The sequence below is a fragment of the Eutrema salsugineum genome, unplaced genomic scaffold (genome assembly GCF_000478725.1).
Source record: "Eutrema salsugineum unplaced genomic scaffold, Eutsalg1_0 scaffold_16, whole genome shotgun sequence".
Lineage (NCBI taxonomy): Eukaryota > Viridiplantae > Streptophyta > Magnoliopsida > Brassicales > Brassicaceae > Eutrema > Eutrema salsugineum.
In genome coordinates, this window is record NW_006256858.1 from 2,912,385 (window position 1) to 2,940,002 (window position 27,618).

A 27,618-nucleotide genomic window follows, 5' to 3' on the forward strand; every position below is an offset into this window, starting at 1 on the left:
AGTTCCTCTATAAAAAAACATAGATGTCTGAATTACAAACTTAGATGTGTCATCCGAATAAAGGATTTACAGGACTCAAGTGGGATGAGAACAGAGCATCTGAGACGCTGTCTGTGAATTTAGCTTTGGATCGATCTCGTTTCTATGGGAGGAAGCTCCGCGACCATCGTTTCCGATGAGAAGAATCCACCGGAGTCTAAGCAGAACCCCGGAGGAGAAGGAGCTTGTGTCGCCGCCGCCATCGACTTGCCAAGATCGAACGCTGGATTTGCTGGATACTTCGATACCACCGAAGTCGAAGAAAGAAGATAAAAAATATTCTCAAACAATATTTTCATTTGAAAGACTCTACATCAATCAGAAACTTTGATTAAAAAAACAAAAAATAAAAAAATAAAAACATGCCACCAATCATTTTGCGCCACGTATGAAACTCAACCCAGGCTCTTCAATCTCTAAAATAAGAGACGTCTCAAGCATATTAAACTATTTAAACATTTTTTTAAATCAAAAACATATTTAGAACCCCTCCTAATACTACCATTGGAGCTGCTCTATTATATGGTCCATGAAAGTTTTAACAAAAAAAAAATTGTATATCTATACTATTAAAGGGGAAGTATGTTTTGTGTCCAAAAAGATTTTACTTAGTTTTCTACTATTCTATTCTGTTTTTGGATAAATTCTATTTATATTACCAAACAAATATTTTAATTTGATTTTTCTGTTTTAATTATTTCTGAAAATTAATAAAATGATATATTTAAAATAATTCCGAAATTTAAGATTTTTGTTTTAATTAGTTTAGATTTTCTTAAAGGTAGATTAGATTAATTATCAAAATTAAAAAAATATTATTATCTTTAAAAAAATATTAAATAAAATATTAGTTTATGTTAGATTCAAATATTTAAATTTAAATAACTCATAATAAAATAATAATAAATGATATATTATTTAAATATATTTTTAATAATTAATCAGTTCAAAATTTTAAAAATTTAAAATTAATAGTTCTCATATTATACGATAATATGAACGGACGGATTAGAATTATGTTTTAACTTATATTTTTTTGGATTAATAAAATGGTCAAGTTAAAATTATAGTTTTATAATCATGATCAAATTTATTACAAAATAAATATAAAAAATTATCTAAACATAAAAATAAATATATTATTTATAAAAATAATATTATATCTATAAAAATATAAATTATATTACAAAATTAGATTAAAAATAAAAAAATTTCGTGCGAACGCACGGATTAAAATCTAGGGGTCAATGAAAACCGTAGAATTCATGAAATCTTAGGAATGATTTTCACCATAAAAATAGTTTTCATGAAACGTGAAACATTGGTGTTCCAATAGTTGAGGATCATTAATTACTTAATTTCACTATTATATAAAGTTATATTATGATGTGGTGCTTGCAAAGATTATAAAATTAGAGGGAAGCGTGACATTCGGCTTTGACGTAAATCTATTTGTTATGTTGTTGAAGTAGTTGTACATATATACGAATTTAAATTTACTCTTTTGGTTTAAGAATTAGATGATGAAGATTTTACGATACTAACATCTTTATTTTAATCGATGACGCCATGACGGGTATATATGGACTAAACCGAGCCTGCGAAAAATGGATTGATTTGAATTTTCAATTTAAGTTTTTTTTTCCCTTTTTTTATTCCCTCCCAAAGCTTAACCAAACAGATACATTAATTAGCTGATTAGCATGTATACTAAACCGAAGTGAATCGAAAAGAATATGCGATTTGGGAAGAGAACCGGAGAAGATAGGAGATACATTGAACCTGGACGTAAAAGAACACAATCAAGATGTGCGAATTTGTCTCGTGATCCTTCTTGGCATTTTTTAATAATTGGGGAAAATAATTCGCTAGAAAGAAGTGGCCCAATGGAGGCACGACGAAATGGAATCTGACAACTACGTCGACGTCATTTATGACGCGATCTATGTAAAGTCTATAATGATAACACTATACGCTTGACGTTCACCGGTTGGTATCATTTGAATATCAAATTCTCATTTTACTAGACTCTAGACAACTCTATATATATTGTGTGCCAGATATAAAAACACAGATATGCAGCGTATTCGTGGATCAGTTATGGGATATCTTATTTTATGGGTGTGAATCGTATACAAATATGCAAACTCAGCTTCTCGATTTTTTTTTAATTATACTTCTTTTACGTCGAGGGTAGATACGTTTGATTAAATGTAATTACGAATTATTCGATTATGAACAGTAAGGCCACAATGGATGCAGAATGTGGGGCCATCGATTGGTACATTTACGAAAAAGAATTCTTGCGCACATATAAGGACTTCTTTTTTGAAGAAATATCTAGAGGTTCCATCAATATTAAATTCAATAGTGTATCTTTGGAACCTCACGCGACGCGAGTCACGGTAAGTCTGTTTTTCTCTTGTTAAAATTGTCACGATCGATAAGTTAATGCTCCACTAACTATCTCTAGGAGACAGTAGATGAAGACTTGTTTTTTGTTTTTGTTTTTTGTTTTTTTGTCAAAGAAGACTGGTTTTTTTTTTTTTTTTTGGGGTTAAAAATTAGAGCACTTATAAAAAAATATAGATGGGGAACCACATCTAATGGCCACGACGAACATTTTGAGTGTGTAATCATGGCAAGATGATATGGACTAATTAATAATATATTGTCCATTGATTTTGATGAAACTTAACAATATGAAAGAATAACATATGAAATTTGTTTACAAAAAAAAAAAACATATGAAATTTTAAAAGAATATCATCATTTTTGGTGATAAAAACTTAACATGTTTGTTTTAAAAGAATAACATATGAAATTTTATTTTGACATGAGTAATGTTTTAAGAAATGTAAGATGCAAATTTTTTTAAAGAAGAAAGAAAAACAAGTGTTGAAAATAAATAGTCATGCATAATACGCGCCACGTGTTGTTACTTTTCAAATAGATACGACAGACAGTGAGTTGACAGAACAAAAATATAGTATAACAATATGAAAAAAATACGAGAACACGAGATACAATGAACCTGGACATTTTCGAGAGACCAAAACGCAAAAAGATGCTTATAAAAAGGACCAAAACAGATACAGAATGTACAAGTACAACACACACCACCAGAAAAATCTAAATTGTTCTTATTTTTAATTTGCAATTGTAATAAATGGGAAAAGGAGGACGTTTCGTGACGGTGGCGGCGGAAGAGGTGGAGGAGCTACGGAGGAAGAACGGAGAATTGGAGAGAGAAATGGAGGATATGAAGAAAGAGATGGTGCAGTTGTGGCGGCGGACGGTGGTGGCCGAAGAGGCGGAGGAGAGACTCTGCTCGCAGCTGGCGGAGCTGGAGGTCGAGTCTCTTGATCAGGCGCGTGAGTATCAATCTCGTATACTCTTCCTCGTGGACCAAATCTCTCGTCTCTCTTCCTCGTCTCTTGAAGTCGTGGTTACAAACTCGTAGATATATAATATATAGTGATAGATGTATCATATATCTGTAAAAATGGCTACGAATCCTAAGACCAATGCCAGTTTTTTTTTTTTTTAATTTTGTTTAGTAGATCCAAAACCCCTCATGAGGAAAAGTTTAGTTTGATATGTAAAGAGAAGTAAACATAAATCAGAAATTAAGATATTAAAAATTTTCATTTTCATCGCAAGGCTATAATATTTCACAATTTTGTACCTTCGAAAATTTCAACGGTGGTCGGAAAACTTTGTATCAGTTTTTGCCTTTTTGGTACAAGAAACCAATTTTTTTTGTCTTTTTAAAGGAAATTCTTTGCTCATCTCTGAAAACTAGTTACCACAAAAGGGTTGAGCCAATAAATCACGGCAAACTTGAGATGCTACATTTACATGACTGCAAAGCCATTTTTTAAGGGGAAGTGACGTTACTTTTTTGGGGAAGTTGATGATTTTTTTTTTGTGGAACTGAATTTGATGTAAAACCGCATTAAAACGGAAATGATTTGTATTCATGTAAGACCATCATTATCGCAGATCCTTAAAAGAGTTTATTGGGTATTTATTTCATTAAACTAAAAATAAAACAATTATTATGCCTGAAGCCAGTTTTTATTTGGTATACTTTATACCATGTGCAATGGGGTCTTTAAGCCCAGTTTCTAAAAACTTTTAAGAATTAAAAATAAAGCAAAATAGGTTTAATTGTGTTTTGGGCTGAAGACGTATCCAAATTAGGAGACAATAGAGACCGTCTTTAGTTGACAGGTGTCATCAAATGAATGGGTCAACAGATGTTTTCTCTCTCTCTATCGGGGGAAAAATTCCCAAGTTCATTTCTCCTCCATGCAAGAAAAAAAAAACGATGATTCCTCTTTCACCGGCGATTCTCCGGTTTCTGCGTCGACGTTATCGGATTCCTCTCGCAGAAATCGGCTGCTTCTGGGTGACTCCGGCTTCGTCGCCTTCATCGATCTTCTCCAATCTCTTGCCCGAAGGAAATCAATCGGCATCCAAGCCCGAAGGAATTCAATCGACAGCCGGCTTCGTCGATGTTCAATTTAGCTTCAGTAAAGGTTTGTCTTCAATCCCCCTTGTGCGTGATTTTAATTGAAGTTGATTGATGAGTGACTTTGGGTTAGGGTTCGAGACTACCAGAATGATATAGGAACCAATCGGTTTTGTGAATTGATTCCATCGGTGTTGGTTGTTTATTATGGAAATAGTTTATAATAGAAATGGCTTAATTGATGTTGATTAACAAGTATGATGTATGGTTGTCAGTGAAATGGTATTTGAGTAAGAGTAAAAGATCACTATGTTTTATGAACAAGTGTGATGGATGATTAACAAACATGATCACTTAGTTTGATTAACAAGTATTAACAAGTATGAAGAGATGATAAGCTTGTATATGGTTGAAATGGTTTTAGCTTTGCTTATACGATGACATTATGATTACTTGGTTTATACGATCACATTGTGGTGGATGGTTTATACGATCATTTCACTTTGGTATTTGGTTGAAATGGTTGAAATGGTTTAGGTATTGATGATTAGTTTTGGAGTTAGTTTTGGAGTTAGGTTGGTTCTTTAATGGAATATTTACTAGTTGCTTCCATTAATAGGAAAATTGAAAATGGTTTTTCTTTGCTCTGCACGAGGAGAGAGTAATGCGGATTGGCTTTAAGGAAGAGAGAAGACACAGCAAGTAGAGCGAAGAGACATCAAGGTAAAGCACAGCATCAGCTTCGCATAAAGGTCAGTTCAAAATTCTATCCTTTAGTTTGCAATAAATGCATTTTAACATTAGGTTATGGTAGTGTTTATAGGTAATAAATGGAATTTTGGTGTGTAAAAGGGGAAGTTAGATAACTGTCAACTCAAATATGGTTGTGAACTTGAATTAAGTGCTTGTTTTAAAAATATAACTCGTGATCAATGCTTCTTCTTTTCCTTTAATTTCATCTGTTTAACAGATGCAACTTGTCTTCCTCCTTCTCTTTCACCTTCTCTATTAAACCCGATGCATCTTCCCTTTCTTTTCATCGCTTAACAGACATCTCTTCTCATTCATTTCTTCTCATCTCATAAACAGACATCTCTTCTCATCTCTTAACCTTAGGGGATATGTCTTCAACGTATCCCTTTTCCCAAACCTCAAATTTCGTTGAGCTCTTGCATAGTCAAGAAGATTGTGGCTCACCATACCATAATCCCTTTCCTTCACTCAATCTCCCAGCATATTCAACACAGGCTGGCACTCAAGAAGGTTTCATCGATGAAGGCACGAGCAAGCAGACAGCAAAAGCTCGAGAGAGAAGAACATGGACTCCCGCAGATGACATTCTGCTCATCAGCTCGTGGCTGAACACGAGTAAAGACCCAGTTGTGGGCAATGAGCAGAAGTTGGATGCGGTTTTGGTCTAGGTTTGCACTCTATTATGCGGCTAGTCAGAAGGGTCCAGGAGGTGATCCCCGGTTAGTACAATGCCACCGAAGCTGTTGAAACCATAACCCGACCTCCTGGAGTTAAAGCCTCAAAGGCCAAAGCTAAAAAGACAGGGTTTGTGGAAGGTAAGGTTGTCAATGAGTTCCAGGGTTTGTGGACTATAAAGGAGAAGGAAATGAAGATGAAGAAGAGGGTCACACAGATGGCGCTGTTAGATACTCTTATTGCAAAGAAGGAACCTCTCTCGGAAGTTGAAGAAGCTGTGAAGATGAAGATTATGTGCGAGATATTGGAAAACTAGTGTCTGTTTGGTTGTGTTGATCTTCTTTGATCTTGTTTGTCTTTCAAGTTTGTGTCTGTTTGATGTTTGTTTGTTTGATGTTAGTTGGAAAATTAGTGTCTGTTTGTAACTGTTGTTTCATGTTATGTTATCAATGCTATGTTTGTTTGATATTCTCTGTTATTCTCTATAAAGGCTTTTTCATGTTATCAATGATATTCTCTATAATCTTTGTCATGTGTTGTGTCATGTTATCAATAATTGTTTATATATTGTTCATGCTCACTTGTTAACTTCGTTGTTTTCAGGGCAAGTTGCAAAAGACACGTGGTACAGTTTTGTAGATGGCAGAACATTACAAAAGGAGTCACAAGTTGCAAAAGAACAAGTTACCGGCTACCACAACTTTTGCTTTTATTTTTGTTCTTTTCTGTTTGAGTGTATTGTCGAGAATATATGCTTTACTTTGTAACCACAGAACCATTCTTTTTTTGTGTGTGGACATACATTGTAATAAAACCTTTATATATGGGAACAATGCCTTCTCATCTTTCATATACAAACACTTTCAAGTCTATCTTTTTTCTCTAAATCTTGTTCCATTTTCACTTGTTCTTTCTATTATCTATCTTTTTCTCTAAATCTTGTTAATTCTCTTCCAAGTTTATGGCTTCTTCTTCTCATAACAACTTTGATGAGGCTTTTGATCAGTTTTTGTCCCATCTATTAACCTATCTGATAACACCGTATTTTGACCACTTTTATGGATCGTTTTGAAATACTTTTTCTATGTTTTCAATTGCTTTTAAGTACTTTTATTACGTTTTTCTAGTATTTGTAGTTCCAAGACTCTTTTCAGGTAACTTAGGGAAAAGCTTAACAAAATGGATAGAAAACCAGATTTCAGCTCAGAGTCAAACCGTCAGAAGTTCACCCCTAATTGAAGGTCTTCTCACCGTCTGATCCAGCTCAAATTTGGAGACCTTAAATATGGAAGTATCAGTTTTCCAGTACACTTTACAGCTTGGCAATCCAACGGTTCAATCAAAAGATACGCGAAGAGCAAGATGTCCCGTAAACCAGCCGGCAAGCACTTCCACCCGCGGCCAACAAGCAATTTCCCGCGGTCAGGAGCATCCCGACCGCGGCAAACCACTCATTCCCCATGGTCAGAGCACTCCCGACCGCGGCCATCAACCTCCGAGCCCAAAAAGCCCATTTCTGAAGCCCACATTTAGAGAAACCCTAAGTGACGTCCAGAGAGGTCTTGAGCACTATAAATACATGTCTTAGGAACCCTAAATGGTGAAAAAACCGAATACCATCTATGATTACTTCATATTTTTATTGTTTTTGCTTTAGCTTTTAGGGAGAGAGAGATTTGTTCTCTTGAACCCTTGTTCTCTCTTTTTCAATTTCGGTTTCTATTCTACTTATTAATACTATGTTTTTGATTTCGTTCATTATGTCTGAGTAGTTTTATTGATGGGATTAAGGGATTTTTGATGGGGATTTATATGTTCGATGAGGATTCCATGAGCTTTTGAGCCGAATCTTAGAACTTTTTTTTATGAATTCGTTTTTACTGCATGAGAGTAGCGTCATGAACTACAATCTGATCCAGATGCTTGGTGACACGAAAGTGTTCATCAGGTATCAGATCTAGTTTGGGAGAGCAAAACAAACATAGGAGTGGAAACCTACCTATGGGCGATTTGTGAATTAGGACGAGTCTTAAACATAATGCATGTCTTCTCTTCCAGGGCCAGAGTGGAAACCTACTGGTCAGGGTTGAGAGAGATAGTTGTCTATGATCACGACAGTGGCGTATTCATACGTCCGTGACTCCAGTTCGAAAAGTTTAAGCTAAGATCTTATCAATTTTACTCTCTAGCAATGTTTTGAATCGTTCGTACCCCTGAGAAAACTTCCCTGAAGCCCAACGCTTTCTTCTCCATTGATTTACACCGATTTTCTTTCAAGCTTTAATTCAATATTGTAACGCTTTCTTCTCCATTGATTTACACCGATTTTCTTTCAAGCTTTAATTCAATATTGTCTTTCCTTTTTAGTTCAGTTTCATTTAAGCATTAGAATATCCGTTTTTATCATTTTTAGTTATTTTCGTTAAGTATAGTTATTACGTCATTTAATTCCCGTATTCTCTTTTAATATTTTGTTTTTACATTTTAAACATACTACCAAACCCCCACTAAACCGTTTTTGTTCTAGACTTCCTTACTTTAACTTATTTTAAAGGCTTTTTGCAGGAAAAGAACCTCCTTCCCTGTGGATTCGATCCCTAAGTACTACAATCGATCAACTGTGCACTTGCGGCTATTGATTTCAATTAGGGTAAAACTTGACACCCACAACACACCACACAAACACATCACTACCACAAGGCTTAAAATCGACTTTATTTGCTGAAAAACAAGAAAGTGCCCGAAAAGATGTTGAGCGTGCTTTTGGAGTCTTGCAAGCTCGCTTTGCCATTATCAAAAATCCAGCTTTGTTTTGGGATAAAGCCAAAATAGGAAAGATTATGAGAGCTTGTATTATACTCACAATATGATAGTCGAAGACGAACGAGATGGATACAGACACTTTATTACTGAAGAATTTCAACAAGGTGAAGGAGGCGGAAGTTCAAATGTGGATTACTCGTATTCCACAAATATGCCAACAAATATAGCAAATATGATGGATACTCGTAAAAAAGTTCGTAATCCTAATCACCATCACCAACTGCAAGCGGATTTGATAGAGCATATTTGGCAAAAATTTGGAGATGATCAAAATTAAAACTTTAAACATCTGTAATAATTTCTGTTATATTTGTTATAATGTTTATGTATTATTTGTGTTTTAATTTCAAGAAAATCTTTTTTTTTCTATAAATTATTATAATGATTTTTCTTTTTTAGAAACCCTTTCTAGTCTCTACCATTTGACCTATTAATATTGACAGTTTCTTATTTACATCTCTTATTCAATTTTAATAATTAAAAACAGAATAAGAGACCTAAGAGCATCTCCAATGGTGCTCTATATCTTGCTCTAAACTCTATTTTTAGAGTAAAATGAACTGCAATGGTACTCTATATGTTGCTCTATAAATAGAGAAATGAACAGTGTTGCTCTATATTTGGAGCAATACTGTTCATGGCTCTATTTTTAGAGCATAACTTTTTTATTTACAAAACAATCATCTAATTTTAATATCTTTTTATTTTATACCTAAACTATAATATAACTAACAATATTACACTGAATTCAATTTATACTACTAATAACTTATTAGAAAATTATTTTAACTTAAAATTTAATAACAATATATATTAAACAAAGAAATACAATAAGATAACAAATAATATCGTTGTATTTTTGTTGACAAAAAAAAACAAATAATAAAATTAGAAATACATAATTAATACTAAAATTTAAAGATAAAAATCAAATACTAAAAGAAAACTTCACACAATTTATTAGATTAGTAATTTAATACTCTTGTAAGTTGTTTCCACCTCCATGAAAATCACCAAAATATTGCCCGAATGAAATAGATGTAGAAGGAGCTTGTTGATCAACCCATTTCTTTTCAAATTCGTCTTTGTTCAGCTTGAACATGTTCACGAATATTTGGATCTTGTATAGAATTTAAGTTCTGAAGTAAAACTTTATTTTCTTCCTTGAGTTCTGATGCTTAAAAAAAATGTACTAATACTGATGTTTAAAAAATGTATTAGTTGTTAATTTTTTAATTATGTGATGTAATAAATTTTTATAATAGTTAATGTTAAAAATATGTTTATGTTGAATTATTGTTAAAAAAAATATATGGAACAATTTTAAATTTTTAAAAGTAGAGAACTTTATCAGCAATTAATACTTAAAAATAAAATAAAATATTTATTTTTAGAGTCAGATATAGAGATGACCATTGGAATAAATATCTTCTCTATTTTTAGAGATCTCTATATTTAGAACCAAAAATAGAGTCAACCATTGGAAATGTTCTAAAAGGGTCTCTCCATTGCATATGCTTTTAGAATCGATTCTTATGTACAAGTGTCATATTTACATTGGCTAGCAAATTTTTCATCCCTTTCTCTTTCTTCCTTCTACCCCTGAGCGATTTCTCTCTCTCTTTCTTCTTTTTTTATTTCTCAAATTTAAGAATAAAATATTAAATAGAAACCCCATTATCAGTTTTAGCGATAGTGATGCTCTAACTTTAGTGATTACGAGAGTGAGAGACACGTCGCATCAAGTTTCCTGTGGTTATTATTCTTACTATTCTAATGAAGATATTTGTTTATCTTTTTTTTTTGATTGAAGATATTTTTATCAGCAATAAAATAATTAAAGCATAAGGGAGAATCACAAACCCAATAAATTAGGTGTAAAGAGACTCAAAGTACCCAAAAAAAAAAAATTCAAGGTTCATTGTGCATCAATTTTGATCCTTTTTAAGTCGTCGAATTTTGATCCATTTATTTACCAATCCCTTTGGTGATTGGCCAAACTTTGTATGAAATAATATTCAACAAATCTCAAGGTTAACTGTATACATATTCATCTTATTATCATACAAATCATATTCCATTTTTTTTATTAAAAACTTACTCTCTCTCTGTTTGATATTTTTCACACATATTAAGAAAATTATTAAAAGTACAATTTTATTACTTATTAATACATTAAATAACTTATTTTTATCTAATAAATACATTAAATTAATAGAGTTAAAACTGTAATATTATTTAAAATTTTGCATTGAAAACATAAAACGACCCTCTTTGTGAAACAAAAATAAAACCTTAAAACGACACTCTTTATGAAATGGAGAGAGTATAATTTAGTTTACTTTGCGACAAAATATTTTCAATATAAAGAGAATCAAACATTGCTAGTAGAAGCAGCTACATAAAAAAAAAAAAAAAACATTACATTTGTGTCTGAAGATCCTTACTGCTAAAACAGAAAGATTCTGGTGATGACCATATAAATAGAACACTCAATTACTACTTCCCACGTTTGCCCTTTATCTCAGGATCCCTGTACTCAAAAACAACAGACAACCAATCCATCCAATTCAGTAAATTCACAGACTCATGTTTTTTCACAAATGGAAGAGCACAGAAGTTGGTTTCGAACCTCTGAATATGGTCTAGTATCAGAAGCCTTGGCCCTGGTGGGATGCTCACATCTCTTAACGCGCTGGATTTAGAGTTCAAACGACAACATTAGTCTTAGTTATTACATAATCAGAACCTTGAAACTTAAAAGCAGTATTTATACCTGTCGGTGAGCAATGGCAAGGTGGGATCTGTTAGAAGTCCTTTCCTGAAGTTCTTCTCATACTTTTGTAGACCTAGCTTTAATAGCATAGTTCTTGATCGTGTGTAAAACGGGTCTTCAGGGCTCGGTTTAGAGAATCTTTCTCCTAACTGAGTTTAGAACCGGAAATAAATTGTGTTAAGAACGGATGGTCGGTCATGACATGATTCATAAGAAAAGTTTCTGATATGATTATTCACCTTAAAAAATATTCCCTGGAAAACAGCAAAACCTGCAGCGGTGGTGATTGCATTAAGAGGTTGACCTTGCAAGCCTTGGCTCACCAAAGAGTACGCGAATCCAGATCCTAACGCTGCAACCACGCTGCAATAAATCAACCATTACTCTCTAACACTTCCATTCTCAATCATAAGCAAAATCGCAGGATTTCCTTTAATTTTTCAAAAACTGAAACAAGCAAGCCACCGAGAGAACCTTCAGCTTCCATGAACAAGTTTTATGAGCAATCTCAGATATCAAAACTCTAGAGGAGGAGCAAACATCTTATATTCAAATTATCTACCCCCATAGATGCAAAGAGATCATGATCATGTGAATGAAAGCTCATACGATCACGGGTTTGATTAAGACTGAGAGTGAAAATTATTTTCCATTCAAACCCTGTAATCCGTGTCGAAATTTACCAAATCTAACCAACCAGTGATCAGAAAGAGACAAGGGCAAGTAAACAGAAACAGCTCTTATAGATCCTAAAAATGCTTTAAGGCACCAAACAGGTCTTAACGGGTAGCTAAAAAAGCTGAGTTTCTGGTGTGTGGTTCTAGCAACAGGGTTGATTTAAGTAAGTAGTAAGCCATTGTTAGAAAACAAGAATTAGTAACTCAAAACTGATACAAGCTTACAAAGATCTAAGAGGAGACACGATTCAAGAGGCGCTACAAAAGGCCATTCAGGAGATAAATAGTGTTTTTGTACAGACTTACGCAGACTCAAGATCCTCTTTGCCTCTAATGCGTTTCATTACGCAGGCAATTCCAGCATTTACACCAGTAATGGCAGCAAAATTACGAGCCTGGACCCATGGTCCACCCACAAGAGCCTACCAAATCCGCAAAAAAAAAAAAAAAGTCTCCTTCATCAATTACAAGAGCAATGGAAATCACATGGATTTACTACAAATTAGAAGTTACGGAATGGAACCTGAGCTTGCTCATCGAGGCCATGGCTTGAGGGTCAACGCCGGACTGAGGCATTTCAGGGGATAGTGTTCCCATGAGACCGCCGATGAAAGCTCCCTGTACACCGCTCATGGTTGAAACGACGGCGGCTTCCACCGGAAGCGACTGCTTCGACAACCACGTCTTGAAACCAACTTCCACCTCCTTGAATTTGACCTGTAGCTGCTGAACTGGGTTTTGCTGATCGTTGAACAAGCTAGCCATCGCCATCATTTCGCCACCGCTTTTCCTCTGCTCTCCTCCGCCGCCTATCCCCATTTTTTGCTACTTTCTTTTCTCCTTGCGACTTCGATTTTTGCTTTTGCTTCTCGTCTTATCTCTCTCTCTTTCTTCCATCTTCATTTAACTTATACGATATATTGGGCCTTTCAGACCCATTTATCTTTTGTCCCTAAGAGCCCATTAGCTCATTACCCGCTATTTGCTCCCTTTCTTCATCCTATTAAGGTCTCCATTTTACAATTGTGCTTGACAATTTTAGATGATGTTTGAGGCGTTGAAGAGTTCAAAGAGATATAAATATTGACAGCTCCAAGTATCAAAAGGAAGCAAAATTCCATTGATCTAACACGTCAAAAAACTTTGTTGTCGCATACATATGTTTGAGAAAGGTTGTATCTAGTCAGAGATGTTGGGTCCTCAGACAGAAAGAGAGAATGAAAAGCAAATAACTGGTGGATACAGAGACTTAACTTGGAAACAATAAACGAATTTAAACAAAGAATTTGACATTTGTTACAGTTTATCTAACGCAAAATCACCATGTTATTAGCTAAAGTATTTCTTGTTGAGTATCTCTCTTCGCTACCGTGCTTCCTCTGCTGTCTGGAACATGAGTTTACAACGGTAATGGATACACCAAGCGTGTAGTTGCCTGCTGTGCACAAGCTTAAATGTACCTAAAAAGAAAGGTTTAAGATCCAATTGTTAGAATTACTCCTCAAACTCTGGCAACTGAGAAACATAAAAGTCAAATCATTGTACACAGAATAATGGCAATAAAACTAACTCTCCTGCATGGCCAGACAATGAAACCTGCACAAACAGAAAATAATTCATGACTTCTTGAGCTCATCAATCAAGGAGAAGAAGGAACATGGTCTTGAACAAAGTAGAGGTTGCAATCATGTAATCATTGAGAGGATCAAGGAGTATTCAACAGGATGACAAACCAAATCGATTTCTTTATCTTGAAGAACCTGGTCGAAACCTACGCTGCTGCATTGGTCGGCAATGTGAGAAAAAAAAAAAACTCTTACAGCAATCACCCATGGTATCTTATAACAGTAAGGCCAGCCAAAACAAGATAACACAGATAAGCAAAGCCTGTCTCACCACTGTGTCCAAACACAAGGAAAAAACTCCGAATTTATAAGAGATCACTAGCAAAAGCTGAAACAAGCGTGTTATTCTACTTCACCTATTATTCTGAAAACAAGAATGTTCAGAACAGAGCATCAGAATTATGAAGTCACTCTCCTACGTTAACTTACTACATAGAGTTCAACAATACTAAGATAAAAATGCTTCTTCAGACAGGGAGCTACACCTAGTCTCCCTGGAAGAGCACATGAATAATGTCTCTTATTGCATAGTTGTCCAAAATTAAAAAAGGCAAGGAAGTTATTATTCTAAGTGAGACAAAAAAGAAAAGCCTCTCGTAGATAGAAAAAGATCAGCACAGATCTTTAATTCATCTCCATTCCATCTCCAACTTGGCTACAGATTGGGCTCACGGCAGCGAAAGACCTCTCAAAAGGAGAAGAATGAAACTGAGCATCACGCCTTCGACGCTTAACGCAGGTTTCAGAAGGTTGACTCTCGTCTTCAAGCTTCCTCCGGACTCCTTTAACCGCCTGTTCCTCAGCCGGTGATAGTGGGAATATCCGGCCACTGGCTCGGCACAATGAGCTATGGTTATCATACAAGATCCTTTGGTTGCAGTTCTTGTCACAGACATGATTCAAACCGGTTAGTTTGCAACGGTACATGTTCCCACAAACGTGCTCGTTCTCGCATTTCCAGTCACATTTGTGACACGGGACGGGTCCATCGCGACCAAGTATTGCAGACAAGTAAATAACATTCGCAGAAGAACCAATCACGGGTGATTTTCCATATACCTCCATTGTTTTTTTTTTTAATGTGAACAAGCAAATTACTTGTGATCTCGAAATCTCCAAACCGTCTTCACACTCTGCATGATCCAAACAATCCGATGAAAACGATCAATATCTGTCACAAGTTCACAACGTTAGGTGCAACCATGTGCAATCTCTAATTCCACACAAAAACCAAATTAAATTTCATTCCAAAGCGATACTTCATGCATTTTATCACATTTCTTAGGAAACAAAAACCAAAAAAAAAAAAAACAAAAATGGTACAGATGAGCTCAAATCACATTTGACAACAAAAATTTGTATAATAAAAAAGAAATCGATACACTATACATATAATTCACCTAATCGGAGTGAGATAAATCGCAAAAGATTAATCAACCGAGCCTAATCGTGGCGAATTAACCGCATTATGTGTAGCTACGAGATCTGACGACAGGATAAAAAGAAAATACACAGAGTAAGGAGAAATAGGGGGAGAGAGAGGGAGAGAAGCACACACACCTGATCAGCAAAGCAAAGCAGCAAATTCGTAACCCTAATTATGATTCGAACTTGTATATGAAAGCTAGAGAACAAAGTGATTGAAGAAGACAATGGAGAAGTATTTATAGATCAGACTCGGCTCGCACTCTCCTCTCTAACGGATCAATGTGTCTCCGTTACTAAATAAACGGTTCCACTTACTGGGGCCTACCTCATCTACTTTTTTTATCCACTTCATATTTTTATTTATCTTTATTCCTTATTTTTAACATTTTAATCCATATTAATAGCTGGTCATTCATTTCTTTACATTTCTTTGTTGATCCCTTGGCGGTGAAATGGGGACTTCACGTGTCACCTAAAATTACAATGGTTATCTACTCGTGTCTTACGTATATTCACTTAATAAATATGATATTTATTAGGCGTGGGCAGTAAACTATTTTGTGATTGGATATTTATAGAGGAAGAAATTCCAGAATAAGACAAAAACTTCAGAGAAAGAAACGGCAACGGTAAGAAGAGCGTGACGCCGTGAAGTGACATTGTCAGAAGTCAGAACGAGCCACCGAAGGTCAATGACTTTGGGCCTTTGGCCCACTTAATGTCACCGGTCGTCCATGCTCTTTTCACATTCTTATTCGTTTTCTTAACCCCCAATTTTTAGGCCCCCTTATATAGTGTACCATTTGGAATTGATCTATAAATAGGGTGTTATATTAAACTGAACGGATTTTAAGATTTCTGGATTTTTAGTTTTGTTACAATAAACACTGTTAGTTCTTCATTTTTTTTCGTATGACTATGTGATAATAGTATTTGTCCATGGTACATAGATGGAGGAAAATCACAAGATTAAAGAATAATGATCAACAAAATAAATTGCTTCGAAGAAATATAGAGTTTTTTATTGTTGTTGGAGAAGTTAAGATGAGTATCATTTACCCTTTTTACATGTTCGTTACAAAATGGAGAAATGGTAACAAGATCTTATTGTCTTCAATAGAGAGAAGAAGCCGAGATCTTTAATTCAAACGCGAAATATAGCAAATCGGCTGAAGAAATGTTGATTAGAAAGTTGCATGTAGCAAAACTGATTTATGTTTAATTGAATCAAAGAATAATCATTATGAAAATACAAAGAACAAACAAAGCCAATTAAAACCAGTTAGTAGCAAATCAAATCAAGGTGGTATTACAACAACATTCAAAATATTTTCACAGATTTAAATCAATCAAACAGTGACAACAGCTTCTTTCTCTTCCTTTTTACTCTCCTCCTTTACTGGTTCAGCCTCAGCCGGTTTAGCCTCTTCCACCGCAACCTCCACCTTTTCCGGTGCAGCAACCGCAGCCGCATCAACCGCTGTCTCAGCGTTTTCTGTTGCAGCCGCTACGTTCTCCACTTTCTCAGGTGCTGGTGCAGCCTCACCAGCAGAAGATGACTCTTCCACAGGTGCTGCAGCCTCTGTCTCAGCAGCAGGAGCTGTTTCTTTGGTCGGCTCGACCTGAGATGTCTCCTTAGCTTCGACAGAAGTTGTTTCAGTGGTCTCAGTCTCTGTCTGGTTCTGTTTCTCTCCGCTTTCTTCTGTGTTGTTCTCCTGTAATTATCATAACCGGTTTAAGCCTTAGATTTTAAAAACAGACAAGACCTAATTTTTCATATTTAAACCTAGATGATTGTTATGTTGTATACCTTGGCTACTACGGTTTCTGACACAGGCTTGTTAGGAACAGAGCCTTCTTCGTTGTTCATGTCTGATTCCTTGGGTCTACTCGCACAGCCACCCATTATTTATTTTTTATTTTCTTGCGAATTTGGTTGGGTTTAGGCTGTGGAGTGTGAAAACTTTACACAAGTTTTTATTTGTCTCTGCGATTTATTATTGGCGACCCGAGGATTGAACAAATGAAGAGAACATAGTTAGGGTTATATAGCTTAAGATGATTCCGATTTTTATGGAGAGCCTATAGTCTAGTCTTTTCTTTTTGTGTTGAATGTTTCAAATTGGGGGATGGCTAATATTAGAGTTATTTACAGAAGTTTTTGTTTGTTTGGTCAAAGTTATTTACAGGGGAAGGTTAGGAACTTATTTTAGTGTTCAGCAGTCTAAGGAGTAAATTTAGGAGTTAATGTAATTAAAACGCATAATTGATATGGCCAAACGTATGGAAGTTTTGTGGACCTCTCATCTTGTGTGCCCTATTTTCGATTGTTACTAATAATAAGTTAATAGTATATATATATAAAAAAAAAGTTAATAGTATATATTCATGGTTGACACACACACACACAAATCGATGGACAAATACTGTACTATTCGGTTACTTTTAGTAAAATGCAAAGAAAAATCATTTTCCCGTTTATGGTACATGTCAAATGATTTTGCAATAGCAATTTATATTGTTTTGACCAAAAAAAAAACATGTGTTTGGTTAGCTGTAAATTATGGCAAAGATAATGATTGATATACAATCCATATTTGAAAAGACTCAACAGTTTTACTAATCTCGCTAAAAACTGATTAGGAAATAAAACATGGTATTATTTGATGAATAGCATATCTAATTTCCAAAGACCAAATCTGGCAGCATCTCACTCCTCCTATGTACAACCTCTTGGCATTCAACGCTCAATTGGCTACCGAAGGTGACCACATAATCATCAAGTTTAAATGATCTTTCATTTGGTGTGACAAAGATATGGAGGAGGAGATAGTTGAGAAACCGTAATTTTAGGGCGTAAACTGGCATAAGTTGTGGGTTCGATTCCACATCCGAACAAAAGGCAATGTCCGTGGGCTAACTGGTCATGTATTTTGGTTCGGGTGTTTCACTTCACAATATGGATTTGTATCCAATCCAACGACTTTGTTGACCCGAGTAGGTTTTGTTTGAGCTAGAGGTCTATATTTTATTTTGCACTTTATTACTCTTCTAAGAAAACTTAGTACTAAAAGAATTTAATGACCAAAAAGAGGATAATACTTGGATATACTCGAGATGTATTTTTTTAGATGCAATTTTCTATGAATAAGGAAAAAGTCCGAATGTTCCGAGAATCGAAAGACAATTTCTCTAAGTCAAGATCAAGAAAATCGGAACCATCCGAGAAACTCAACAAGTGAGACAGACAACTTCCTTTCCCGCTTCCACGTGTCGGTGTATAATTTGTCATCTGACATAACACTTATCAGCTCACTTTACATGTCATCAACTTACCGAATGTACCCCTGTATCTTGCTAAATATTACTTAGAAAACCATCTTCTTATTTACATCTTGGTAAGGGTAAAAGCGTACTTCAATAATTTTCCCCAAACGCGTAACGTACTTGGTATGGCGGGTGTATATAAAAAAATGAGTCCACGCGCCGCTTTCATCGTCTCTATAATAACTCTTTAGTAAAAAAAAAAATCAAAGGTTCACATCCATCTTCTTCTTCACTTTACCAAATCGTATCCGATTTTTAGGGTTTTTCAGCATCTGAGAATTTTTATTGTTATCTTGTTGATACCTTCGAATCCTATCTCTATTATATTAAAAAAATTCTAGGCTTTTCTTGATTCGTATCTGGGAATCTTAGATATTGGGTTATTCATCTTCCGATTCGTCAAAAAAGTCGCATCTATGAATCCGAATATTGAAGTATTATCGCTGGATTCACTACCAGTTGGATTAAGATTCCGTCCAACGGACCAGGAGCTTGTCCGTTTCTATCTCCGGAGGAAAATCAACGGCCACGATAACGACGTCAAAGCCATCCGAGAGATCGATATCTGCAAATGGGAACCTTGGGATTTACCTGGTACCTAACTTCTTCTTCTTCTTCTTCTTCTTCTTCTTCACTTGATTCAAAATTTATAGTCTCTTTCTATTTACACTCTATGATTCCTCTGGCATTATGTTGAATTGAGTTGAGATTCCGCTGTTTGCAGTAGATAATTGATAGGAAATGATAAATGTTCTTGCTTCACAAATCTAGCTTTAGTCTATATTTTGGATAAATTTGGTGACTTTTTGGACTATGATCCCATTCTCTGTGTTTACTAAAGTTCCTATTTATTCTTATTTGGGAAACTGTTACCGATTTAATTTTTGGGTATTTGGTTACAGAGATTCACTTGCACATATGGCCGCACTCAAATCTTTAGTTTAGTGACTGAAATCTGATCAAGAGCTTGTGTTGTAGATTTCTCTGTGATCAAAACAAAAGACTCAGAGTGGCTCTTCTTCTGTCCATTGGACCGGAAGTACCCAAACGGAAGCAGACAGAACCGGGCAACAATCGCAGGCTACTGGAAGGCGACAGGGAAAGACAGAAAGATAAGATCGGACAAGGACAACATCATCGGAGTGAAGAGAACTCTGGTTTTCCACTCTGGTCGAGCTCCCAAGGGGACACGAACCAATTGGATCATCCACGAGTATCGAGCCACAGAGAAGGACCTGAGTGGCACCAATCCAGGCCAGGTAAATAATGAAAACGTGTAGAGAGGTGTAATCACTGAAATCAAATTGGCTATGTAAGTAAACTTATGATGTGCTTGTTTTGATATTCATGTAGAGTCCATTTGTCATATGCAAATTGTTCAAGAAACAAGACCTGAGTTTAGCTGAGGAAGATTCCAAGTTGGATGAAGCTGAACCTGCAGTTTCGTCTCCAGCTGTTGCAGCATCTTCCCCGGATGATACTAAGTCTGAAGTATCTATGGTCGCTAAAACAGAAGACGTGAAGCGTTGTGACATTGCAGAATCTTCTCTTGTAATCTCCGGCGATCCTCATAGTGGTGCTTGCGATGAGGCTACAACCGCCGAGGTGAGGACACCACAGAGTTTTCTTAGATAATTGTCATTGTGTCGGTTTAACAAAAATTAACGACTTTTGTATTGATCTGCAGCTTGGACATCTCGATTGGCTGTCTTTTCCGGAGCTGGAGTCTGTGAATTACAAGCTGTTCTCTCCATTACACTCTCAAGTCCAGTCCGAGCTCGGATCCTCTTTCATTGCAATTCAGCCTGGCTCGAGTGACTTTTCAGGGAACCACAACAACAACAGCTTCCAAATTCAGACTCAGTACGGTACAAATGAAGTAGATACATATATATCCGACTTTCTCGATTCGATTCTTGATCTCCCAGACGAAGTTCCAGAGAAGCAAAAGTTTGTTTTGCAGTCAGGGCCAGATCAGGTTCGTGGAGTTTCCCTCCAAAACTCATAACATCATTTGTGTATTCATCAAGAAAAAGAAAAGAAATCATAATTAACTCTTGTTAATACGCTTGATTGCAGATTGCGCCAGCGTATCAACAGCGTCCTGCAGGTGACATGAGCAATGATGTTTCAAGAACAGGTATCACGTTAAAGACTCGGCGGGAACAACAATCCTCAGGTTGTACCACTGACTATATCATGCATGGAAATGCCTCAAGAAGGCTGCGTCTGCAAAGTAAACTTAACGATGTTAACTCGAAGGATACAGAGCTTCAAATAATCAAGAGAGAGGTGAGAATAACAAACCAACATTCACACGAAATTACTCGAGCTCTTTTGTTCTGTGGGATTGGATGGTAACAAAATTTACTGCTACACAGGTTGAGGATACGGTCGGGGAAACCATGAAGAAGGGAAAGCCAATGAGATCAAAGAACAGAACCGGATTCTTGTTTAAAAAGATGGTGTCCGTGAAATGCTCATACGGAGGACTTCTTAGGGCGGCCATAGTTGCGGTCCTGTTCTTGATGTCTGTCTGCAGTCTAACTTCAGACTTCCGAGCTTCCGTGATGATCTGAAAACTGAAATCTTATACATTATAATAGTGTATATAGTGCCAGAACCGGTTATCTTCTCTTTTTTTGCTTTGGGTGATGGATTCAGTTTTCACCTTAACCGGGGTCAGTTTATGAGGGTATTTTGTTTATATATACATGTATAACGTTAATACATTATGATGAGAGAGGTCAAGACTTTAGCTACTGCTTTTGACTTTATTGAAGTTCTTACGTAATTAAGGTTTTGTTTCAAACACGTATTTTTCCTTCTGACCCGAAATAGCAAAGATTACTATTTACTATTCTCGATCGTAGACCGGAAGAGTAACTAATTTTTCAGATTGTTTTTTAAACTTGGCTTCATTCATAATTTGTTTATGGCGTTAATTTCGGATTTTTTTTTCCCGCTAGAATCTAATTATATCCATTTAGGCAAGAAATACAAATCGATTTAATTCCAATATTGGCTGCAAATGTAGGTTTGCTTTCTTCAGTAACTCAAATGCTGTTAATGATGTAAATTCTTGCCTTCTTTATTGCTTTTTCATGTAGACTAGTTTTCACTCAGATTTTTTTTTCTGTCTGATTGTTGGTAGATGATGTCAACTTGACAGGTTACGATCATACATGTTTTCATTGAGAATTTTAGATGTATCGTAGAGTGTTTGTGTTTGTTCCTTACTGTTTGGTCAGTGGCTCAGAGCATTACTTATTCCTGATAGCATAAAAAAGGTGCATAAGGGGTCAGATTTTTGCAATTGTTTGCTTATTTAGACTTTTTCTTTTGTTTCTTCATTTTCCGCACCTGTTTGGTTGTCGATGCATAATTCTAAAGTCTTTTGCATGACATATGCTTATGTTCTGGTAGTGTTTTTTTTCAATCATTGTTTCCATATATTGTTGCAGATTTAGCTGTGTCTTTTTCTGGTCTGATTACTGAGACTCAGAAATAATATTTTTTTTTAAAAGTAGGTCTTTGGAATTGTCCCACATCGACAAACTTGGATAACTGAGAAGGGGAAGCTGCACTATAAATGAGAGTCTTCGTTTTCGCAGCAAATATAATCGATTTCTGCTTATAGGAGGCCCAAAGCTAATTCCTTGCGTAAACCACTCCACTCCACTGAATTTTAAATAAGTAAAAATATCGGTACTAGGCGTAAGAAAAATGGGTTACTGCCTAAACTGACCGCCTAGCCTCCGATCTACGCCTAGATGGCCGATAAATATATTTTTTGGAATACTAATGACAAATTAAGGTTGCAACCGATCTACGCCTAGATGGATGGCCGATAAATATATTTTTTGGAATACTAATGATAATTTAAGGTTGCAAATGTATGTTGTAATCTTATCACAAATTTACTTTAAAAATTTTGCGATGCCTGTTTCGTGAAAATAATGCAACAAATCAATTTATTGCAATATGTAGTAATATGTCATGTAATGTCATTGCAAATTATGGTTAATTATTTGTAGTGTTGGTTTATTTGTTTTTGTTATTTTGGTCTGATTATTTTATATATTTTTTTTAGGAGAATGGGGTCAAAGGGGAACATGAAGAACTCGGTTGTGACACAAGTAAGCATTGGTGGATTTGGGCAGTCCACTACTGCGAAAGAACTTACAGATTACCTTGAACACGAAGTAGGACATATATGGCGATGCAGATTAAAAAATTCTTGGACACCTCCGGGGTCTTATCCTAATTTTGAGATCGCTGACACTTCAAATATTCGCAATTTTAATGATTACAAGCGAGTAGAGCCTCATGCATTTGTCCATTTCGTAAGTCCTGAATCAGCAGCTTGCGCCATGGATGCTGCAGGGCAATGCAAGCTCATCCTCGATGGCCAGCCTTTAAAAGTCAGTTTGGGGCCTGAGAACCCATATACCCTTAACCAAAGAAGAAGAACGACCACACCATTAAAGTTGTCTGGTATTTCAGTTGAGATTGGGACTTTGGTTTCTCGGGATGAGTTTCTTGTTTCTTGGAGAGCTGAAAAGGTCGATTTCCTCGTAGACCCTTTTGACAACACATGTAGATTTTGCTTCACAAAGAGCACTGCGTTCTCTTTGAAGGACACTATGAGGCATGCTGTTATAAATTGTGACTATAAGTTGGAGTTATTGGTGAGAGACATACGAACAGTCAGGCAGTATAGAGCTTCAGATGGTTTTGTGCTTCTTTTGCAGCTGGCCTCGTCACCCCGTGTCTGGTATAGAACAGCAGATGATGATATTTACGAAACTTGCCCTGTTGATCTCTTGGATGATGATGACCCTTGGATCCGTACCACTGATTTTACCCAAGCTGGGGCAATTGGTCGATGCCTTTCATATCGAGTGCTCTTATCTCCTCGGTATGAGAATAAATTGATATCAGCCTTAGATTATCTAAGGAGGCAGAGGGTGAAAGAGGAACGGGTGAGGTGGCCTCCCAGGATTCGTGATGAGCCCGGATTTGGGGAAGCTGTTTCAGATCATTTCTTCTGCATTCATCACAAGGAAGGGATCTCCTTTGAAATCATGTTCCTAGTAAATTCGGTGCTGCACAGGGGGGTTTTAAACCAATTTCAGTTGACTGAGCGTTTCTTTGATCTTCTCAGAAACCAACCCAAGGATGTCAATATAGCTTCTCTCAAGCATCTCTGTACCTATAATCGACCTGTTTTTGATGCGTACAAGAGGTTGAAGCTTGTTCAGGAATGGGTTCTGAAAAATCCAAAGCTTTTAGTGAGTCATGAACGGTCTGATGATATCTCTGAGATCAGAAGGTTAGTGATTACCCCAACTAGAGCTTATTGCCTACCCCCAGAAGTTGAGCTCTCCAACAGGGTACTCAGGAAATACAAAGCCGTGTCTGAAAGGTTTTTGCGCGTAACGTTTATGGACGAAAGCATGCAGACCATGAATTCAAATGTTCTCTCCTACTTTGTTGCTCCGATTGTGAAGGATCTGACATCAAGTTCTTTCTCTCAGAAGACTCACGTTTTTAAAAGAGTAAAGACCCTATTAACCGATGGGTTTAAACTATGTGGTAGAAAATACAGTTTTCTAGCATTTTCGTCCAATCAACTGAGAGACCGCTCTGCATGGTTTTTTTCTGAAGACGGTAACACAAGAGTGTCAGATATAAAGATATGGATGGGAAAGTTCAAAGACAAGAATGTGGCAAAATGTGCTGCTAGGATGGGCTTGTGCTTTTCCTCAACATACGCCACTGTAGATGTCATGCCTCACGAGGTTGACACCGAGCTTCCAGAAATTGAGAGAAATGGGTATACTTTCTCTGATGGGATTGGTACAATCTCACCTGATCTCGCTGACGAAGTAATGGAAAAACTTAAGTTGGATGTGCACTACACCCCTTGTGCTTATCAGATCCGTTACGCAGGTTTTAAAGGAGTTGTTGCTCGTTGGCCATCAAAAGGTGATGGAATCCGGTTAGCTCTTCGACACAGTATGAACAAGTTCCATTCTAAGCATACCATCTTGGAGATCTGTTCCTGGACCAGGTTTCAACCTGGCTTTTTAAACCGGCAAATTATTTCCCTCCTTTCTGTACTAGGTGTTCCCGATGAAATATTCTGGGATATGCAGGAATCCATGCTCTGTAAACTGAACCGCATCCTTGATGATATAGATGTGGCATTTGAAGTGCTCACAACGTCATGTGCTGAACAAGGAAATACTGCAGCCATCATGCTAAGTGCAGGTTTCAAACCAAAAATTGAGCCACATCTTCGAGGAATGTTGTCTTCAGTCAGAACTGCACAACTTTGGGGTCTTAGGGAAAAGTCTCGTATTTTTGTTAGTTCAGGAAGGTGGCTAATGGGCTGCCTAGACGAAGCTGGGATACTTGAACAGGGCCAGTGCTTTATCCAAGTCTCAAAACCATCTATAGAAAATTGCTTCTCTAGACATGGGTCTCGTTTTAAGGAGTCAAAGGCAGATATGCAAGTAGTCAAAGGCTATGTAGCCATTGCTAAGAATCCTTGTCTTCACCCAGGGGATGTTAGGATTCTAGAAGCTGTTGATGTACCTCAGCTGCATGACATGTACGACTGCCTTATTTTCCCTCAGAATGGTGATAGGCCCCATACAAACGAAGCTTCTGGTAGTGACCTTGACGGGGACCTGTACTTTGTGGCTTGGGATCAGAAACTCATCCCTCCCAGCAGAGAAAGCTGGCATGCTATGCAATATGATGCAGCAAAAGAGAAGACTTTAGGCCGCCCTGTCAACCACCAGGTCAGTATCGACTCCCACATTATTCTTTTCTGTTAACGCTTAAGATACAGATGTGGAGGATTCCAGTATAACTCTCTGATATATCTGAGTGTGCAGGATATTGTTATTCTGAGCTGACTCTTCAGCATACCTCTTTGTGACTTTTAAGTTAAAATCAAGTGCAATAGTATCATGTCTGCCAAAGTGCCAATCTAGTTATGATCTCTTTCTTGAGTTTCTTTTCGTTGCGCTTGCAAAATAATTCTTATGGTAACTAAGTGATCGCTTTTGTTACAGGACATTATAGATTTCTTTGTAAAAAACATGGCGAATGAGCATTTGGGGACAATCTGCAATGCACACGTCGTTCATGCTGATAGAAGTGAATATGGAGCCATGGACGAAGAATGTTTGTTACTGGCAGAACTAGCTGCAACAGCAGTTGATTTTCCAAAGACAGGGAAAATCGTGTCGATGCCCTTCCACCTGAAACCAAAACTCTACCCAGACTTCATGGGAAAAGAAGACTATCAAACATACCTGTCGAAAAAAATCTTGGGTCGGCTTTACAGACGGGTGAAAAAAGTTTACGACGAAGATGCAGAAGCTTCCTCAAAAGAAAGATCAGATCCAAGTGACATCCTTTATGACACAGATCTTGAAATCCCAGGATTTGCAGATTTCATCGCTGAGGCATGGGGTCACAAATGTTCTTATGACGGGCAGCTCATTGGTCTTCTCGGGCAATACAAGGTGGAGAAAGAGGAGGAGATTGTGACGGGTCACATCTGGTCCATGCCTAAGTACACAAGTAAGAAACAAGGCGAACTGAAGGAAAGATTAAAGCACTCTTATAATTCTATGAAGAAAGAGTTCAGAAAAGTTTTCGAGGAAACAAACCCGGACCACGAAAATCTCAGCCAAGACGAAAAGAACGTGGTGTATGAAAAAAAGGCTTCAGCTTGGTATCATGTCACTTACCATCCCGAGTGGGTGAAGAAGTCTATAGAGCTGCAAGATCTAGAGGATTCGTCTGGTCATGCAGTGATGCTGAGCTTTGCTTGGATTGCAGCTGATTATCTTGCAAGAATCAAAATCCGATCACGAGAAATGGGAAATATCGACTCGGCCAAACCTGTTGATGCTTTAGCTATGTATCTTTCTCAACGTCTCTAAATGGTTACGTTGTAGTCGTAAGGCCACTCTGCCATGCATCTTTGGATTGCCACAGATACTTTAATGTTTATATAGCTAGTTTGGATTTGCGTTGTGTTCTTCTGGAAACTCTGTGTCATGGGAAAAAATTGTATGTCGTTCACGATTTAAACAATTCAATTGTTTGGCGTTGTTTGTGGTTATGTATTTTTCTATTTTTAGGCATTTATATCGTCCTGGAAGACAAAAGAAGTGAATATATCATTTCATCTTTGGCTCTCAATGCAAGAGGCACATTAGTTTTACTCTTCATATTTTTTTCAATAAATATATCATTTTTATTTATTTAATAATTTATTTTATGATTATATTCAGTTTTATCATATTCATTGTCACTTCTTCTAATTATAATTAAATAGACAAAATTGATATAATTTAATAAATACAAATTTAAAAAAATGAATAACAAACTGAATTACTCAAAACTAATAACTTCTAATTTATTGTAATTCCAAGTCGAATATAAAAATATATTTTTTTTCCAATCATTTTTACATAATATATTATATAATATGATGTGGAAATATTTTTTTTGTATATGTGACAGAAATTTAGATGTATATAAATCATAAATATCTATATTAGTATTTAAGAAGTTAATTCGTGTGTGGTTCAATGCACAGCTTTTGATGTCGTTTTGATTAATGAAAATCAAATGTTTTGATTGGTCTTATAATTTGATTGGTTGATTTTATTTAATTATATATATATTTTTCTGATTGGATCTGCAGAAAAACGGTCCAAGCCCATGTTTTTGTTGAGAGTGGTAAATTACGTTTATGCCATTAATGAAAATAACATCTTCTGATTGGTCTATTTTATTTATTTAATACTTTAATAAATCTGTAACAAAAAAAGAAATATTTTATAATTAAAACCCAATAAATTGTAGATTAAAGCCTATATTTGGAAGGAAATGGCTCAATCACTATTTTTTGGTCCATAATATAATATATATTTAAAAATCGATAAGTTTACCAAAAATAATGGTAGATTTATTGGTTAAGTACTC

At 36.1% G+C, this 27,618-nt stretch overlaps 6 protein-coding genes across 12 annotated transcripts; 3 read left to right on the plus strand and 3 right to left on the minus strand.

Moving 5' to 3' along the window:
• The first annotated feature begins 3,127 nt into the window (after positions 1–3,127).
• Positions 3,128–3,695, plus strand: LOC112087885 (protein RESPONSE TO LOW SULFUR 3). Its single transcript, XM_024158025.1, has one exon. The coding sequence runs from the start codon at positions 3,209–3,211 to the stop codon at positions 3,500–3,502; it is 294 nt and encodes a 97-aa protein (XP_024013793.1). The 5' UTR covers positions 3,128–3,208; the 3' UTR covers positions 3,503–3,695.
• A 7,372-nt stretch (positions 3,696–11,067) lies between these two features.
• LOC18021497 (mitochondrial import inner membrane translocase subunit TIM22) lies at positions 11,068–13,099 on the minus strand. The gene is made up of 6 exons (XM_006404066.2): positions 12,734–13,099; positions 12,527–12,642; positions 11,783–11,906; positions 11,544–11,692; positions 11,400–11,462; positions 11,068–11,300 (listed from the first exon to the last, which is right to left on the minus strand). Exons 1-6 carry the CDS (start codon positions 13,037–13,039, stop codon positions 11,267–11,269), a joined length of 792 nt encoding a protein of 263 aa, XP_006404129.1. The 5' UTR covers positions 13,040–13,099; the 3' UTR covers positions 11,068–11,266.
• A 275-nt stretch (positions 13,100–13,374) lies between these two features.
• Positions 13,375–15,543, minus strand: LOC18021499. Of its 3 annotated transcripts, XR_002900273.1 has the most exons (3): positions 15,406–15,533; positions 14,331–14,978; positions 13,375–14,209 (listed from the first exon to the last, which is right to left on the minus strand). XR_002900273.1 is itself a non-coding variant. In XM_024157899.1 (2 exons), the coding sequence occupies exon 2, from the start codon at positions 14,908–14,910 to the stop codon at positions 14,470–14,472; it is 441 nt and encodes a 146-aa protein (XP_024013667.1). In that variant the 5' UTR covers positions 14,911–15,016; positions 15,406–15,543; the 3' UTR covers positions 13,375–14,469. The 3 variants fall into 3 exon arrangements, 2 of the variants coding, with proteins under 2 accessions (XP_024013667.1, XP_006404130.1); XM_024157899.1 differs by having other exon boundaries at positions 13,375–15,016; positions 15,406–15,543; XM_006404067.2 differs by having other exon boundaries at positions 13,375–14,978.
• A 918-nt stretch (positions 15,544–16,461) lies between these two features.
• Positions 16,462–17,294, minus strand: LOC18021500 (major latex allergen Hev b 5). The gene is made up of 2 exons (XM_006404068.2): positions 17,084–17,294; positions 16,462–16,988 (listed from the first exon to the last, which is right to left on the minus strand). The coding sequence occupies exons 1-2, from the start codon at positions 17,177–17,179 to the stop codon at positions 16,623–16,625; spliced, it is 462 nt and encodes a 153-aa protein (XP_006404131.1). The 5' UTR covers positions 17,180–17,294; the 3' UTR covers positions 16,462–16,622.
• Positions 17,295–18,770: 1,476 nt separating this feature from the next.
• Positions 18,771–21,414, plus strand: LOC18021501 (NAC domain-containing protein 62). Its single transcript, XM_006404069.2, has 6 exons — positions 18,771–19,194; positions 19,579–19,859; positions 19,954–20,205; positions 20,288–20,578; positions 20,680–20,892; positions 20,982–21,414. Exons 1-6 carry the CDS (start codon positions 19,017–19,019, stop codon positions 21,177–21,179), a joined length of 1,413 nt encoding a protein of 470 aa, XP_006404132.1. The 5' UTR covers positions 18,771–19,016; the 3' UTR covers positions 21,180–21,414.
• An 824-nt stretch (positions 21,415–22,238) lies between these two features.
• On the plus strand, positions 22,239–26,773 carry LOC18021502 (RNA-dependent RNA polymerase 6). 5 transcript variants are annotated; one of them, XM_024157950.1, is made up of 3 exons: positions 22,239–22,263; positions 22,694–25,412; positions 25,689–26,773. In XM_024157950.1, exons 2-3 carry the CDS (start codon positions 22,698–22,700, stop codon positions 26,565–26,567), a joined length of 3,594 nt encoding a protein of 1,197 aa, XP_024013718.1. In that variant the 5' UTR covers positions 22,239–22,263; positions 22,694–22,697; the 3' UTR covers positions 26,568–26,773. The 5 variants fall into 5 exon arrangements, with proteins under 5 accessions (XP_024013718.1, XP_024013717.1, XP_024013715.1 ...); XM_024157949.1 differs by having other exon boundaries at positions 22,245–22,417; XM_024157947.1 differs by lacking the exon at positions 22,239–22,263 and adding an exon at positions 22,292–22,496.
• Positions 26,774–27,618: the final 845 nt, after the last annotated feature.

Coding starts and splice junctions, on each gene's coding strand:
- LOC112087885 (XM_024158025.1), top strand. CDS start 3,209: ATGGGAAAAGGAGGACGTTTCGTGACGGTGGCGGCGGAAGAGGTGGAG.
- LOC18021497 (XM_006404066.2), bottom strand. CDS start 13,039: ATGGGGATAGGCGGCGGAGGAGAGCAGAGGAAAAGCGGTGGCGAAATG. Junction 11,907..12,526: donor AAAGAGGATCTTGAGTCTGC/GTAAGTCTGTAC, acceptor GATTTATTGCAG/CGTGGTTGCAGCGTTAGGAT. Junction 11,463..11,543: donor TTGCCATTGCTCACCGACAG/GTATAAATACTG, acceptor CTCTAAATCCAG/CGCGTTAAGAGATGTGAGCA.
- LOC18021499 (XM_024157899.1), bottom strand. CDS start 14,910: ATGGAGGTATATGGAAAATCACCCGTGATTGGTTCTTCTGCGAATGTT.
- LOC18021500 (XM_006404068.2), bottom strand. CDS start 17,179: ATGGGTGGCTGTGCGAGTAGACCCAAGGAATCAGACATGAACAACGAA. Junction 16,989..17,083: donor CAGAAACCGTAGTAGCCAAG/GTATACAACATA, acceptor TGATAATTACAG/GAGAACAACACAGAAGAAAG.
- LOC18021501 (XM_006404069.2), top strand. CDS start 19,017: ATGAATCCGAATATTGAAGTATTATCGCTGGATTCACTACCAGTTGGA. Junction 20,206..20,287: donor ATGAGGCTACAACCGCCGAG/GTGAGGACACCA, acceptor ATTGATCTGCAG/CTTGGACATCTCGATTGGCT. Junction 20,579..20,679: donor TGCAGTCAGGGCCAGATCAG/GTTCGTGGAGTT, acceptor GCTTGATTGCAG/ATTGCGCCAGCGTATCAACA.
- LOC18021502 (XM_024157947.1), top strand. CDS start 22,444: ATGGCCGATAAATATATTTTTTGGAATACTAATGATAATTTAAGGTTG. Junction 22,497..22,693: donor GATAATTTAAGGTTGCAAAT/GTATGTTGTAAT, acceptor TATTTTTTTTAG/GAGAATGGGGTCAAAGGGGA. Junction 25,413..25,688: donor GCCGCCCTGTCAACCACCAG/GTCAGTATCGAC, acceptor CTTTTGTTACAG/GACATTATAGATTTCTTTGT.